At 49.0% G+C, this 13858-nt stretch overlaps 1 protein-coding gene across 1 annotated transcript in view; it reads right to left on the bottom strand.

Annotated features, from left to right (window-relative positions):
- The window catches only part of DKK3 (dickkopf WNT signaling pathway inhibitor 3), a 42415-nt gene that overhangs the window by 20564 nt on the left and 7993 nt on the right, over positions 1-13858 (bottom strand). The window contains 1 exon segment of the mRNA XM_054725534.1: positions 12243-12326. Coding sequence (XP_054581509.1) covers positions 12243-12326 — 84 coding nt within the window.

Here is a 13858-nt window from a genome sequence, read left to right on the forward strand (position 1 = left end):
AATACTGAAATGAACTGGACATGCGGTCCCAATAGCTATGATTTGGAGAAAATTATGCGCTTTCCCATCTCTGTTTTGTCATCTGTAAAATGAGAGGTCTGGGGTGAAGCAGGGCTAACAAATGGATCTCAGATATCATGCTCTTCCAGTTGATTACCTGCTTCAAGTGTTGTGTTATCTCGAGTTCTGAGGCTCCATCTGGGCTAATCAGGAGAGAACTGCAATTGATTAGCGCTGTCTGCCATAGGCATGGCGGTGGGTGGATGGCAGTATGTGTGTCACATGTTTTTGTCCCTGATGTACGGGAGCTCAAAGAACCCTGTGAATTCTGCCATTTATGATTCTGTGACTCAGTGAAATTGCTGTCCTTTGTCTTTGGCAGGAGGCCTGTCTTAACACACAACATCTTCATGTGTGGTCTAGCACCTGAGCCACCACCACCTGAGAAACTTTCTCAGTAACCTTACAACAAAATAAACATACTTACTGATGGGTCACATTCACACTCAACAAATTACTGCTTCCTGCCCTCAAGGTCCAGGAAATGAGGGTCAGGAAGGAGAATTTACATTTATTGGGCACCTGTTAAGTGCCAGGCACCTTCCATACATTGTCACTTATTTCTAAAACATTTGCCTTGGGACTCGCTAAATCCTCCTCGAACAGCGCAGGAACCAGTGCTCAGAGCAGCGAAGGAAGCTGCCCACGGAGCAGAGACTCCGAATCCCACTGCACTGTGCTCCCTGCAACATACCCAGACGTCTCCTTTATTCTCTCTCTCCCAGGAGGTGGAGGGGGAAAAGGAAACCGACAGCAGGTCTAGACAGAGCAATGAGATCTGGGCAAACATTTAGGTGACTCAATCCCTATCCATCATTTTACCTACTTTGGGATGGGACCAAAGTAGGCATTTCTGCCTGATTTAGGAGACCAGCTCAGATCATCGGATCTGGGGCATGACTCCAAATTCTGTGAGAGCATTAAACATGTCCCGCTGCATCCCAAACCCTCATCCTGGTCTAGTCCCCTTCCCCTGACCCAGAGGAAGAGCGCGAATGACCAAGGCCTCCACTGGCACTGGCCTCTGGCCCTCCTCCCAGGAAGTCCTCCCTACCTCTGGTGGGAATTTAAAAACCACCACTACCACTACCACAAACCCTTTCCCTTGAGCCCCCACCTGAGCCCTCAGGGGTCTGCAGAGCCTCACAGGAACGTGGGAGGCCTTTGGATTCTTCTAGGAGACCATGGTGGGGCAGGGGTTATAAGGGAGGGCTAGAGTGGGATATAGAATCTTAGTGGTCAAAAAATAAAAATAAAATCACATCTTTGGATCTCAGAGATGAATCTTCCAGGTGCAGCCTGTGTACACTAACCCCGGCCAGTTTTCAGCACGTTGGCTAGAGGCTGGGTATAGGTGAGAACCCCTGATTGCTGTTGTCAATTACACCTCAAAGACACCCTGAGACTGTGACTGCCACCCTGCAGAGGCAGCCCCTGGGACCAGTGTTAAGAAAGCACTGCTTTGACCAAAGGCGGCAGAGCCCAGGATTTTCGTACAGCCCGTCAGCTCCAATGTGGGTCCTCGAGTCCCCTTGTTCCTACAGTCATGGAAACCAGAGTTTAAAAAGATGTCCCACCTCATGCTCCACTGGTGGGACTGTCCAATGGTGCTATCACTGTAAAACAGTCTGGCAGTTCCTCAAAAAATTACCCAGCAATTCCATTTCTGGGTACACACACACACACACACAATGCAATATCATTCCATTTCAGGGACTCAGAGAGAGATTTATGCATCCGTGTTCATAGCAGTGTCATTCACAATAGCCAAGATGTGGAAACAACCCAAATGTCCATTGACGGATGAATGGAAACAAAATGTAGTATAGATATGTGTGTGTGTGTGTGTGTGTGTGTGTGTGTGTGTGTGTGTATGTGTGTGTATACATACTAGAGGCCCAGTGCATGAAATTCGTGCCCGGGGGGAGGTCCCTCAGCCCGGCCTGCACCCTCTCCAATCTGGGAACCCTTGGGGGATGTCTGACTGCCTATCACAATCCGGGACTGCTGGCTCCTAACCACTCACCTGCCTGCCTGCCTGATCACCCCTCACCACTCTGCCTGCCTGCCTGATCACCCCTAACCACCTCTGCCTGCCTGCCTGATCGCCCCTAACCACCTCTGCCTGCCTGCCTGATCACCCCTAACCATCTCTGCCTGCCTGCCTGATCACCCCTAATTGCTCCCCTGCTGGCCTGATCGCCCCTAACTCCCTCTGCCTCGCCCCGCACCCGGGACCCAGGATTCCCTCCTCTGGCCAGTCACAGGCACCCAGGACCCAGGCTTCCCTCCCTCTGGCCGGCCGCAGGCACCCAGGACCTGGGCTGGCTTCTCCTGGGCCGGCTGCAGCCACAGGAGACCATGGGCAGGCAGCTTCATCCAGGCTGTAGCTGCAGGTGCCCGGGACTGCGGGGCAGGCAGCTTGTCCCTCTCCCGGGCCACAGGCACAGGCGCAGCTGCTGGCACCCAAGACCGTGGGGCGGGCGGCTTGTCCCTCTCCTGGGCCACAGCCTGGCTGGTCCCCATTCCTCTCTCATGAGCTCATTTGTGCCTGGCTGGTCCCCATTCCTCTCTCCCCAGTGTTGAGTGTCTGAGCAGTTACAGTGTAATGGTATGAGGCGTGATGATGTGAGGGCGTGATGACCATTTGCATATTAGCTCTTTATTATACAGGTGATATATATATATATATAATATATATATATTTATATATCTTACCTAATAATAGACAAACATGTAAATTTACCGTACCTCCACTATGCCACCAGCCAATCAGGAGTGATATGCAAATTAACCCAACAAAGATGGCAGTTAATTTGCATACACAGGCGCTGAGTGATGGGGGCAGGATGCTTGCATCATCGCCATGGCGACAACGCAGGCATTCTGCCCCACCCCCGGTCTCTCAGGGCCTCTGGGCAACATGGGAAGGCAGGGCCGGAGCAGAAAGAGGCGGCTCCAGGGCCTGAGTGGAAAGGGGCTGGGCCGGAGTGGAAAGGCAGTGCCAGCAGCCAGGGAAAGAAAAGCCCATTCTAGCATGAATCTTCATGCATCGGGCTTCTAGTACACACACACACACACAGACACACACACACACACACAATGCAATATCGTTCAGCTTTAAAAAGGAAGGAGATTCTGACACATGCTACACCATGGTTGTGCCCTTGTGCTAAGTAAAATAAGCCAGTCACCAAAAGACAAATACTGTAAGAGTCCATTCACATGAGGTACTTAGAGTAGTCATATTCATTGAGACAGAAAGTAGAGGGGGGTTGCCAGGGGTGAGGAGTGGGGAAGGGAGGCAGTAGAGAGTTATAGTTTCATGAGTTCAGTATTTCAGTTCTGCAAGATGAAAAGAGATTAACAACAATGGGACTGTACTGTATTTACTACTGAATTATATACTTAAAAGTGGTTGGGATGGTAAATTTTATGTTATAAATATTTTATCACAACTTTTTAAAATGTTCCTTTAAGAGCATGGCTGTCGTGCAGGTTATGTGAGGGAAACCTGATCAGGTACAAGCACGGTGCCTGGCACCGAGCGAGGGCCCATGAATGGCAGTGATTACCTTCATCATCATCTATTACTATTATTGTCATTATTACTGAGCACTTAATCACATCGCGCATGGTTGGTTTGAACTGTTAACCAGGAATTACCCTGGAAATGAGAACAAGGCAGTTTGGAGAGGGGGTGGTTAACTTGGTCACTTTCTGAGTCATCGTGACCACATGAGGGAACACTGTGGTCCTTGCTATTATTTTACAAACAAAACAAAATGGTCTCGCAAGCCTTGTGAGTTTTTCAGAATGATGCCAAAGATCGAGGAAGGGCGGGGCCACGTGTCTCACAGTCAGATGTCAAGGCCGCATGCGCGTGCTGTCCGGGCTGGTCTGGAAGGATCCCTAGGTTCTGAGAGCAGCGGACGGCCACAGACCCCAACAGGATGCTCCTCACCCCCCGGCTCCTCAGACACCACAGACATGGCTTGTTGTGCAGCCGTCAGCCTAATGAGATTTCAAGTTCAATCACTGTTGCTCCTCTGGCTGCCTACGGGCACCACACAAGCGCAGAGTGTTCTGTTTCTGACTAAAAGGTTCCAGATTCCAAGCCCCGAAGCCAGGCTTTTTGAAGGGCATAAAGGACTCAGCAGGATTAAGCAAAACTCCGTCCCCACCAATGTATCTGCCATCCAAAACACGTCTTCCTGGCTCTCTCCTCTGGGGGCTGCTGTGCAGAGCCTGGGTGTGCTGTGCATACGGCACAGGGCGTGTTAAAGCACTCCAGACGCGCAGGATGTGTTCTAACTCCTTGGCTGGGCTCTCAAAGCCCTTCCTGATCTAATCCCTGCCTCTCCCAGCCTCACCTGCTGCCCCCTCAGGCATGCTCCCACCTCTGGTATCCTAAACTACACAGTGTTCCTCAAACATGTTCTTATTTCCACATGCTTCCTTGACTTGGAACAAAAGAGTCTTCCGCAAGGAATACTCTTCCTCCTCACAATCGAGAATTCCTAGACATCATTCAAGATACAGCTTAATTGCCACCTCTTCCAGGAAGCCTGCCAAAACAGGGTCTGTGGGTTTACATGCAAGGGGACACGTGAGCCTGCCACCGTGGGGGGCACGTATACGATGCTGGTGCCATAAGATGAACTCCTGGGTCGGGGACACAGGACTTGACAGCACAGAAGCAGCAGGAGCTTTGTGTTTTCAACCGTTCCCCTGCTCCCAACTCCACCGTGGGGGCCCAGGTGGGGGCTGTGCCCGCAGTGGGGATGCATCACAGCTGAGGAATGTCAAGCTTAAAGAAGCCAGGTTGTTTACAATGGACTGCAGACAGGGAAGGGACAGCTATCTCCGCCTCCCTTCCAAGGCTGCTTGATGTGTGATAGTCTGGAACAAAAGGGCAAGGAACACCTCTGCTTATAAAATGAGCAGAAACGCCAGGGACCTGAAGGATCATCTCCCGGCAAGTCTTCCCTGGCCACCGGATCATGCCCCCGCCACGCCCTGGACAGCCTCTGCCTACGGAATCACATTGGAATGGTCTGGTTTTGGGTGCACTACTAGCCAGGGTGCTCTCTGATGTCAGGGACTGTCTCTTACATTCATCTGCCATTCATGCAGTAAGTGCTCAATGGATGTGCAAATCAATGCATGCGTTGAGTAATTAATCCTGGGAATTTTGACAGCCGTAGTTTGGGGTAATCGAATGATAACAATGACACTGACTGACTGCTTACTCCTGCATCCTAGGCGCTGTGTAGTGCTTTTCACCTGGACTATTTTACTTTCTCCTCATGACAACACTATATGGAAGATACTTTTTTTTTTTAACCCCACTGTACATATGAGGAAAGGAAGGTCTTAGAACAGTTAAGGAACTTAATCAAAGTCACATACATGGCTCATGAATATTGAGCTGCACTTTGATCTTACCTGCCTGTAAACTTAGCCACCCTACTGAGTGATTCTCCGACTAGGAGGGATCTAAGCATGTGTGTGGGGTGTTTGTGGAGGTCAGGGGAGAAGGAAGGAGGAAGTCTGTCTTTTGTGTTTACAGGGATGGAGGCAGGAGCCTGCATGTCATCGTCACCTACTCTTGGTGTGACCCACAGCCCATCAGCCACCTCACATGGACACAGGAACTTCACACCTTCCTAATCTGCCCCACATGGGGACAGATGGTGTTTGGTCTTGGGAACAGCCTGGAATGCCAAACTGCCCTTTCACCATGAAAACGGGAGGAAGGGGTGAGATGAATCTGTGGAGAATTCTATGTTTGCCGCAACTTACGATTCTCCAACAGCTATTCCCCTTGACCTTACTAATAATCACAGAAATAGAAATAAAAAGAAGATATAAAGAATCACCCACTGTAACACCCCCTGTAGGGGAAGGTTAGTGAAATAGTCTCAAAAATTGTTGCTAAGCGTAAAATTACTGCCCGGCTGGCATGCTCAATGGTTGAGTGTCGACCTATGAACCAGGAGATCATGGTCAGGGCACATGCCCAGGTTTTGGGCTCAATTCCCAGTGTTGTATGTGCAGGAGGCAGCCGATTGATGATTCTCTCTCATCACTGATGTTTCTATCTCTCCTTTTCCCTTCCTCTCTGAATTAAGTAAAAATATATTTTTTAATAAGAGTGAAATTACTGTAACCTTTCTAGAGGAAAATTTGGCAGAATCTCTCAAAATTTTAGCCTTTGACTCAGCAATTTAATTTCTAGGATCAGCACAAAAGAAATACTTACAAAATTGTTCAAAAATGACAGATAGATAGGTAGATAGATAGATAGATAGATGTTTATAGAAAAACTGTAAATAATTCACAAGCTCTTTTTAAAACATTAAAAAAGTGTGGACATCTATCAAGGAAAAGCCTCTGCAAATTTCAATTCCTTCAGATACATCTGCTATTAATGATTTAGTGAATATTTTGCCAAACTTTTTATGCAAACTTTTTTCTAAAAATGAAATATTTTTATATACTAGGTATATAAAAGGTATATTTTATATAGGTATATATATATAGAATATATATATATTAGGTATATATAAGTTATATTTTACTTAATATAGTACAGATACTGCTTAGCAATTGCTTTTTTTCACTTAACATTTTTAAGACATCCTGTTATACCAACTTATATGAAAGTCATTTATTAACTTCACAATATTTTGATTTGGATGTGGAATTATGCATATTTAATGAGTTCCTTCTTTTTTTAATATATATATTTATTTATTGATTTCTGAGAGGAAGGGAGAGGGAGAGAGTGATAGAAACATCAATGATGAGAGAGAATCATTGATGGGATGCCTCCTGCACATCCCCTACTGAGGCTTGAGCTCACATCCCAGGAATCAAACCCTGACCTGGTTCATGGGTCGATGCTCAACCACTGAGCCATGCTGGCAGGGGATGAGTTCCTTCTTGAAGGAGATTTAGGTTGAGGAGAGTACACTTTAATAGAGCCAGGTTATAGCTCAAAAGAAATGCCTACATCTACTTAGTACTTGGAGATTGTTTATTCATCTCTCAGAATAATCCAGAGCTCTTCAATTTTTCCTATAATTTTTTCCTACTGGATTTGGCACAAGGGCCTTACACTTGGCCAGATATCACAAAGTCAAATAGCCTATTTAATAAAGAGGCAATATGCAAATTGACCGTCACACTGTCACAAAGATGGTAGCGCTCATAGTCACAAGATGGCAGCGCCCAGTCCCCTCAGCCCCACCCAGAGGGGGGCGTTCGCAGACACATAGTGTGGTCGAACCCACCCTTAGGCAGGTCCAGCCACTCCCTGCGCCTGTTGCCAGAGTCCCACAGTCCTTTCAGCCCAGCCGGAGGGGGAGCGGGTGGTAGGTGCACGGTGTGGCCAGACCCGCCCTCAGTCCCCCAGCTGCCCAGGGCTGGCCCAAGGTGCAGGCAAGCCTTGGATGGTGGCTGCCCAGCCGCCCAGGACTGCTGGAGGCTCAGGTAATCAGAGCCAGCCGAGGCTTGCGCTGCTGACAGTGGCAGCAGCAGAGGTGTGATGGGGGCATCGCCTTCCCCTGATCGCTGGGTCGCCTCCCACCCCTGAGGGCTCCTGGACTGTGAGAGGGGGCAGGCCAGGCTGAGGGACCCCACCTCCAGTGCATGAATTTTCATGCACCAGGCCTCTAGTTCAACATAAGACTACACCATCACTCTCATCACTCTTAGAACCACAAGTCTGTTGTTCTCTATAGAAACCAGCATACACCCTGCCAACCTGAGGCCCATCCTGGCATTTGTCAGCACCTATTCTCTTGTCATTCATATGGTCCATTCTTTCTTCTGTTTGTTTCCCTAGCACCCAAACAAGGACAGCAGGTGAGTCAACCCAGTGGCTAGGAACACGGAGCTTCATGTGAAGTGCAATACCCCGAGGGGGAGGCAGGGCTCTGGAGAGCCTAGCCCAAGACTTCGAACATCAGTGGAGGGAGCCTGTGGAGTCCTTAACCATACCCTCAGCTGCTATGCCCATTCATTCTTTTGGCAGTAGGTTGCTGGGAATCAGGGGAGAAACCAATTAGAAACCAGTTTTAAATACTTTTCAATACTAATGAGCCCTACACAAAGAGCTTTTATAAACGTTGCCTAATTACATTCTCACTCAGTTTTGGGAACCGGGAATTATTAGCCCCCTTTCATAAATGAAGAAGCAGACTCATAATGGACAGAGCTTGTAAGGGTCGGGGCAGGGTTTGACTGAGTTTCTCTAATAGGCCCAGGCTTCCCCCGATAGCATTTCTGTTAAACCCCCACTGACTTGTCATCATGGCGCCCTCTGCCACTCCATTAAGTTGATAACAACAACTCCAGCTTCAGAAATCAGAGCCTAGAAGCAAAGAGCAAAGCCAGCACCCCACCTGGCTGGGGGTGGCTGGGAGCGTAGAAGAACCTGAGGTCTCACAGAGAAGGCGGTCATTCAACACCCTTGCTCCTCGCACACTCCTGTTGGGTGTCCCTGGACTCTGAGGGGACAGGATATGGCCACTATTCATGGGAAACCAACAAACAAGTCCTGAGACGTTCAGCCACAGTTTCCCTCCCACTCCTCCCGATCTTCAGCACAAACAACAGCCCGTATCCTCGCAGCAGAGGAGATGTTTGGTTCACACTTGCAGAGAATTCCACTGTCACTGTCCACTGTGCACTGGGTGGAGTCAGAAAGGCACTGTAACCCCCATCATGCTGTGGGACAAGGATGTCTCGGGGGGTCACTCCAACTGCTACTCTCTACATGATTCTGGTAGTGAAATGTGTCTCCCTGGGGCCTTGAAAGTCTTGACCAAGATCTGGGAGTTGGTTGTAATAGAATGGAACCCAGAGGTTCAAATGAGGTATGTTCAGCTGGAAAAACAAGTGCACCTACGGTTCTATATCATATTCTAACGCAAACATAGAAAAGACAACACGTGTGAGCGACGTGCTAAGCTCTGTAGCTGTGAGCTGTATTTTAATGAGAGGACACGTCCCTTCAAAATGGTGCCTTGGCTAATTGGACCGGATTCTTCATCTCTGGGGACACAGGGCTATAAATAAAAGCTTCCCATTGATGCATAATGGCTTGTCCGCTCTCCAGCTTGCTCTCCTCCTAACCTCACCCTGCCCGAAAGTAGCACCACATCAGTCAGCCGCCCACTGGCCCATGAAGGGAGACAGACGAGGGCCCGTACAAAAGCCCCACAGAAAGATGTCGGGTCACATCGCCATCACCAGTGCACTCAGGTGAAATAACAACCCGCATGTCCTTTTCCCCTCTCGCGTTTGAATGTAAAAACAGACCAATACCTTGCACATACTGTGCTGAGTTTCCTAGACAGGCATATAGTATGACTGTCTGTAACTTTCCATGGGCCTCCTCGGGTTACCATACATATTCACACACATACCAGCATTTGAAGAAAGGAAAATGGAAAGGTGTGGTGCTTGGTGATTATTTTTAATTGAATTCATCTGGGAACTTTAAATGCTGGAAATTTAGCCCCTCTTTGCAGTAATTGAAGATTGGGACAGCATATGATTTTTGTCCTTTTGAAAGGCAAATCTCCCTTTTCCATTTAAGAGGAAGTTTCTTCAGGGTGTAATGCATTTCAGGGCCAACTGCAGAAATCATTAAGTTATAAAACTATGGGGTGGGACAGTGGTGATAATATAGACCCTTCGCACTCCTTTGAAGGCAGTCTCGTGTTTACAGCTTCCTCCTCGAGACAGGATCTTCGTGTCTCTGCAAAGTTGATGCTGAGCCCCTGCTCAGTTGTGTTAGGACCACGGGGACCCAGGAACCAGAGAGCAGCTGAATGGAAGAATGCCATGGGCATCTGAAACCAGATCTTGCTTCTCTGACTTTCAGCAAGCCACTCTGGCAATGAATGAGGCTCTGTGGTGCAGATGTCGCTGTGTCTGAACATGACATCCTGGTCACAGGCGGCTTGAAAAGTCTCCGGTCTATTCTCTGAAGACCCGTGGGGTTCTCCAGAAACTGGCCAGTCAAAATCAGCGGCCCAGGTCTCCCTTCTGGCCAATCAAATTGGAATTTATTCTCGTAGAGAAACTCAGTGAGTTAATATGCCAAGGGCCTGAGCCCAAATCTAGAAACACTTGGTGAGTCTCTACCTGCTGGATTTTGGGGATCTATCTCTCCCTGCCAACCTCCTGTGCCCTCAGGACCACAGGGGCTCCAATCACGCACTGCACGAGGGTGCTGCACAAATGTCAGCATCACACGGTGGACATAGGAGATGGCATACAAAGGTGTGGAGATTCTGGGCCCCCCAGCTGAGCCTGAAGTAAGGACACAGGGACGCCCAAAGCCATGCACACTCGGGAAAGCTAGCACAAACTCACTGGGTGCAGCACACACGTGCAGGCTCTCTACCCAAGCACGCTCTTTGCATCTTTGAGATCTTGTCTCTCACCTGCTCACCGTGATCAGAGCCTCGGTTCCCCTACCACAGGGCTCAAAACCTGACATAGTCATCTCCCTTGGGGGGTGCATGGGAGGGATCTGAAAGTTTCAGGTCACAGTGCACCTGGGTCTCCAGCAGGTGCCGATGTGCTCATAGCCAGAGCGGCTGCCCTCCGGGCTCTGGGGAGCTCCCTGGAGCCAACCTCTATCATTGTGCCATCATATGTGCCTTTTTTTTAAAACTTGAAGACAATGCTTTTTTTTCTAATTCACAGCCCCATGAGGTCTGTTTCCCCTGCCCCTTCCATTCCATGGCTTCTGCACAGGCCCTCCTTCCCTCATGGGGCCCCCCACGGAGACTTAAATCTGGAATATCCTAAAGCTTTTCCCTCCACACCCTACAGCTGTTTGTTTTTTGTTTGGCTTCCCTCTCTCTCTTCCCAACTTTGAAAACTGGACTCTCTTCCCTCCTGACCTTTAGTGCATCCTGTCTTGTTTCTAAGACTTCCGTCCTCTCTGAGTCGGGAGAGCTGGTGAAAATCACTGCCTCGCTTGAAGCTGGGGAAACCGAAGTGACCCAGCTTGTAAGTGATAAAGTCATGCTTCTGGGCTTCACCGCCGGAGTTCCTTTCATTTCACCACACAGCTTGCCCCCACCTCAATCCCCAGGGTGCCTTGAATGGTGGGTCACTGGCACCAACTGGACCCCCCTCCCCCACCTCCACCCCCAGCCTGCAGTACATGTCTGAGCTCTGTGCCAAAATCAAAGAAGAACCCATCGACAAAAACCATGTCAACACCACCTCCCTAACTATTACAAATAAACCAGTTCTCTCCTGGGGATAAGGCCAAAAGAGGCAGGGAAAATCCTTGATCCCCTGGGAGGCCAGGAATGCATTGAGCACCTCAAAAGGGGAAATCTCAAAGTCCGGAAGTGTGCATAAGGCACCTGGGGACAGAGAGGCGGGTCCTTGCGGTCTCCGCAAAGGGGGCATACTTTTACTGTGGCCCACGTCCCCAGGCAGTCGCCTTGTCCGTGCCTCATCAGGCATCTGCATCTTGAGGCAGCCACTTCTCTGAGAAGGTAACTGCAGGTGAGTCACCGTTGGCCTGGGAGTCTGGAGACCAGTGACTCCGATTGGGTCTTCCTTTTGTGAAATGATGCCCCTTCCAACTGCAGGACCCTATAATGTTATTAAAAATGCCTTAGGACTAAACAACAGGCACCTCAGTAGCAGGCACATCACGCGGGGCCAGAGCATGAAGCCTGGAGTGAGAGGACACCCTTTTCCCTTTAGGCCACTGGGTTCCACGTAAGGTTTTCTTGCCCTTAAACTGCCTGGTCAGGGCTGACATTATACAAGGCAGGGGCCCGGCCACAGGCTTTAGGGCATTCCACGCTCCATGCCCCAGGTCTTAGGAATCCCCCAGGTCTCTAATCAATGCACCCACTACTTCCTTATTCCCCTTTCAAGGCTGAGATGGAGCCATCAAATGACAACTGAATTTAATTTCTCTGTTATTTCTGATGCAAAGTGCAGGAATGTAGAGCCTGTTACCAGATGCATAGGTCTGGTCAGGAATTAGATGATCTTGGCCAAAATGAGGCAGGAAAAGTGCCTGAAAGCCAGCTCCCTCCTGCCCAGGCTCTGAAGCCTGGGTCACCTTTGGTAGGTACACCAAGATGCGTGTGTCTTGGGGTGTGAGCGCAGGGGAGACGACAACTCACGTGGTTCCTTCTGCCTCCATCCTCTCCCACAGACGTGATCACTGTCTCTGAAAAGACCGTTTGTACCGTCTGGTTGGTGGTGATCTACAATAGAACAGGCGCAGTGAGTGTGAAATAGAAGGAACTCTGGGCAAATTCCACAACTTCTTTTCCTTCTATTTTCTGAAGCGGGGCATCCAGCCAAGCAGACAGACTGTCCCTCCCCCATTCTTCCCTGCAGATGAGCAGCCTCTCCTCTGAGCAGTGACCATCAGTGTCACAGAGTCTGCCTCACAGGGCTGCTCTGTGGAGGGATGAGGTGGTCTGTGTAAAACACTCAACACAGAGCTTGTCACCAGCACATATTCAGTGTTCGCTATTTTTATCGTTTCTTGGGGCTTATCACTTGAAACTCAAGGTAGACTTTCTTTTCAATGTCTACAGGTCTGTCTGGGTGTCTAATTGAACGTCTTTCATGAGAAGCAAGCAGATTTTAGCTACAGCTGCCCTGCTCCTGATTCAGGTGAACTGTCTTTATTTTATCAAGAAGTACTTAAGCCCAGCTGGCGTGGCTCAGTGGTTGAGCATCGACCTATGAACCAGGAGGTCACGGTTCGATTCCTGGTCATAGCACATGCTGAGTTGCGGGCTTGATACCCGGTGTGGGTTGTGCCGGAGGCAGCCAATCTATGATTCTCTCTCATCATTGATTGTTTCTATCTCTCTCTCTCCCTCCCTCTACCTTCCTCTCTAAAATGAATACTTAAATTTAGCTCAATGAAGAACACACTCGGGTCAAAGAAATGCACCCCAGGATTAATGGAGGCATCCTTCAGATCAGTGGGGTGGCTCTCAGATCAAGATAGGGGGCGGTAAAAGCCCACACTCAGATCAATGCAGGCAGCACTCAGATCGACTGAATTAGAGTCTCTGGAGATGGGCCTTATGCATCACTAGTTGGTAAAGCTCCCAGGTGATTCCATGTGCAGCCACGTGTGAGACTGAGATCAAAGCTCTGGAGAGATCTAAAAACTATCCAGTATCAGTGATATCAAACCTCTGAGGATCGGGCTGGGGTTGTAACAGGCTCCCAGGTAATCCTGATGCACTACCTAAGAATTTAAAACCAGTAGTATATACCTTGCCCTACAGAGGATTATAGTAAACTAGAGGACTAGAGGCCTGGTGCACAAATTCATGCACAGGTGGGGTCCCTCTGCCTAGCCAGCAATCAGGGCCGATAGGGGCCGCAGGAGGTTGGCCAGTGGGGGAAGAGGCTGTGGGGGGTTGGTCAGCCACAGGAGGTTGGCTGTGGGAGCGCACTGACCACCAGGGGGGCAACTCCTGCATTGAGCATCTGCCCCCTGATGGTCAATGCACATCATAGTGACTGGTTGACTGGTCGTTCGGTCAGTTGGTTGCTTAGGCTTTTATATATATATAGATTAGGGGAAAAGATGACATATGTGTGAAACTATTAAGGAGAAGTCCAAAAAAGTCCATGTTTGAGTACCAAAGAAATGAATAAAAGACAAGGAATGATAAGAAAATTAAGTACTAAATATTTAATAAGTAAAAATAATTTGTATTTTTGGCTTATGTATCAAATATATAAAGAAAACCTTAGTGCTCGGATG

This window comes from Eptesicus fuscus, chromosome 13, assembly GCF_027574615.1.
Source record: "Eptesicus fuscus isolate TK198812 chromosome 13, DD_ASM_mEF_20220401, whole genome shotgun sequence".
Classification (NCBI taxonomy): Eukaryota; Metazoa; Chordata; class Mammalia; order Chiroptera; family Vespertilionidae; genus Eptesicus; species Eptesicus fuscus.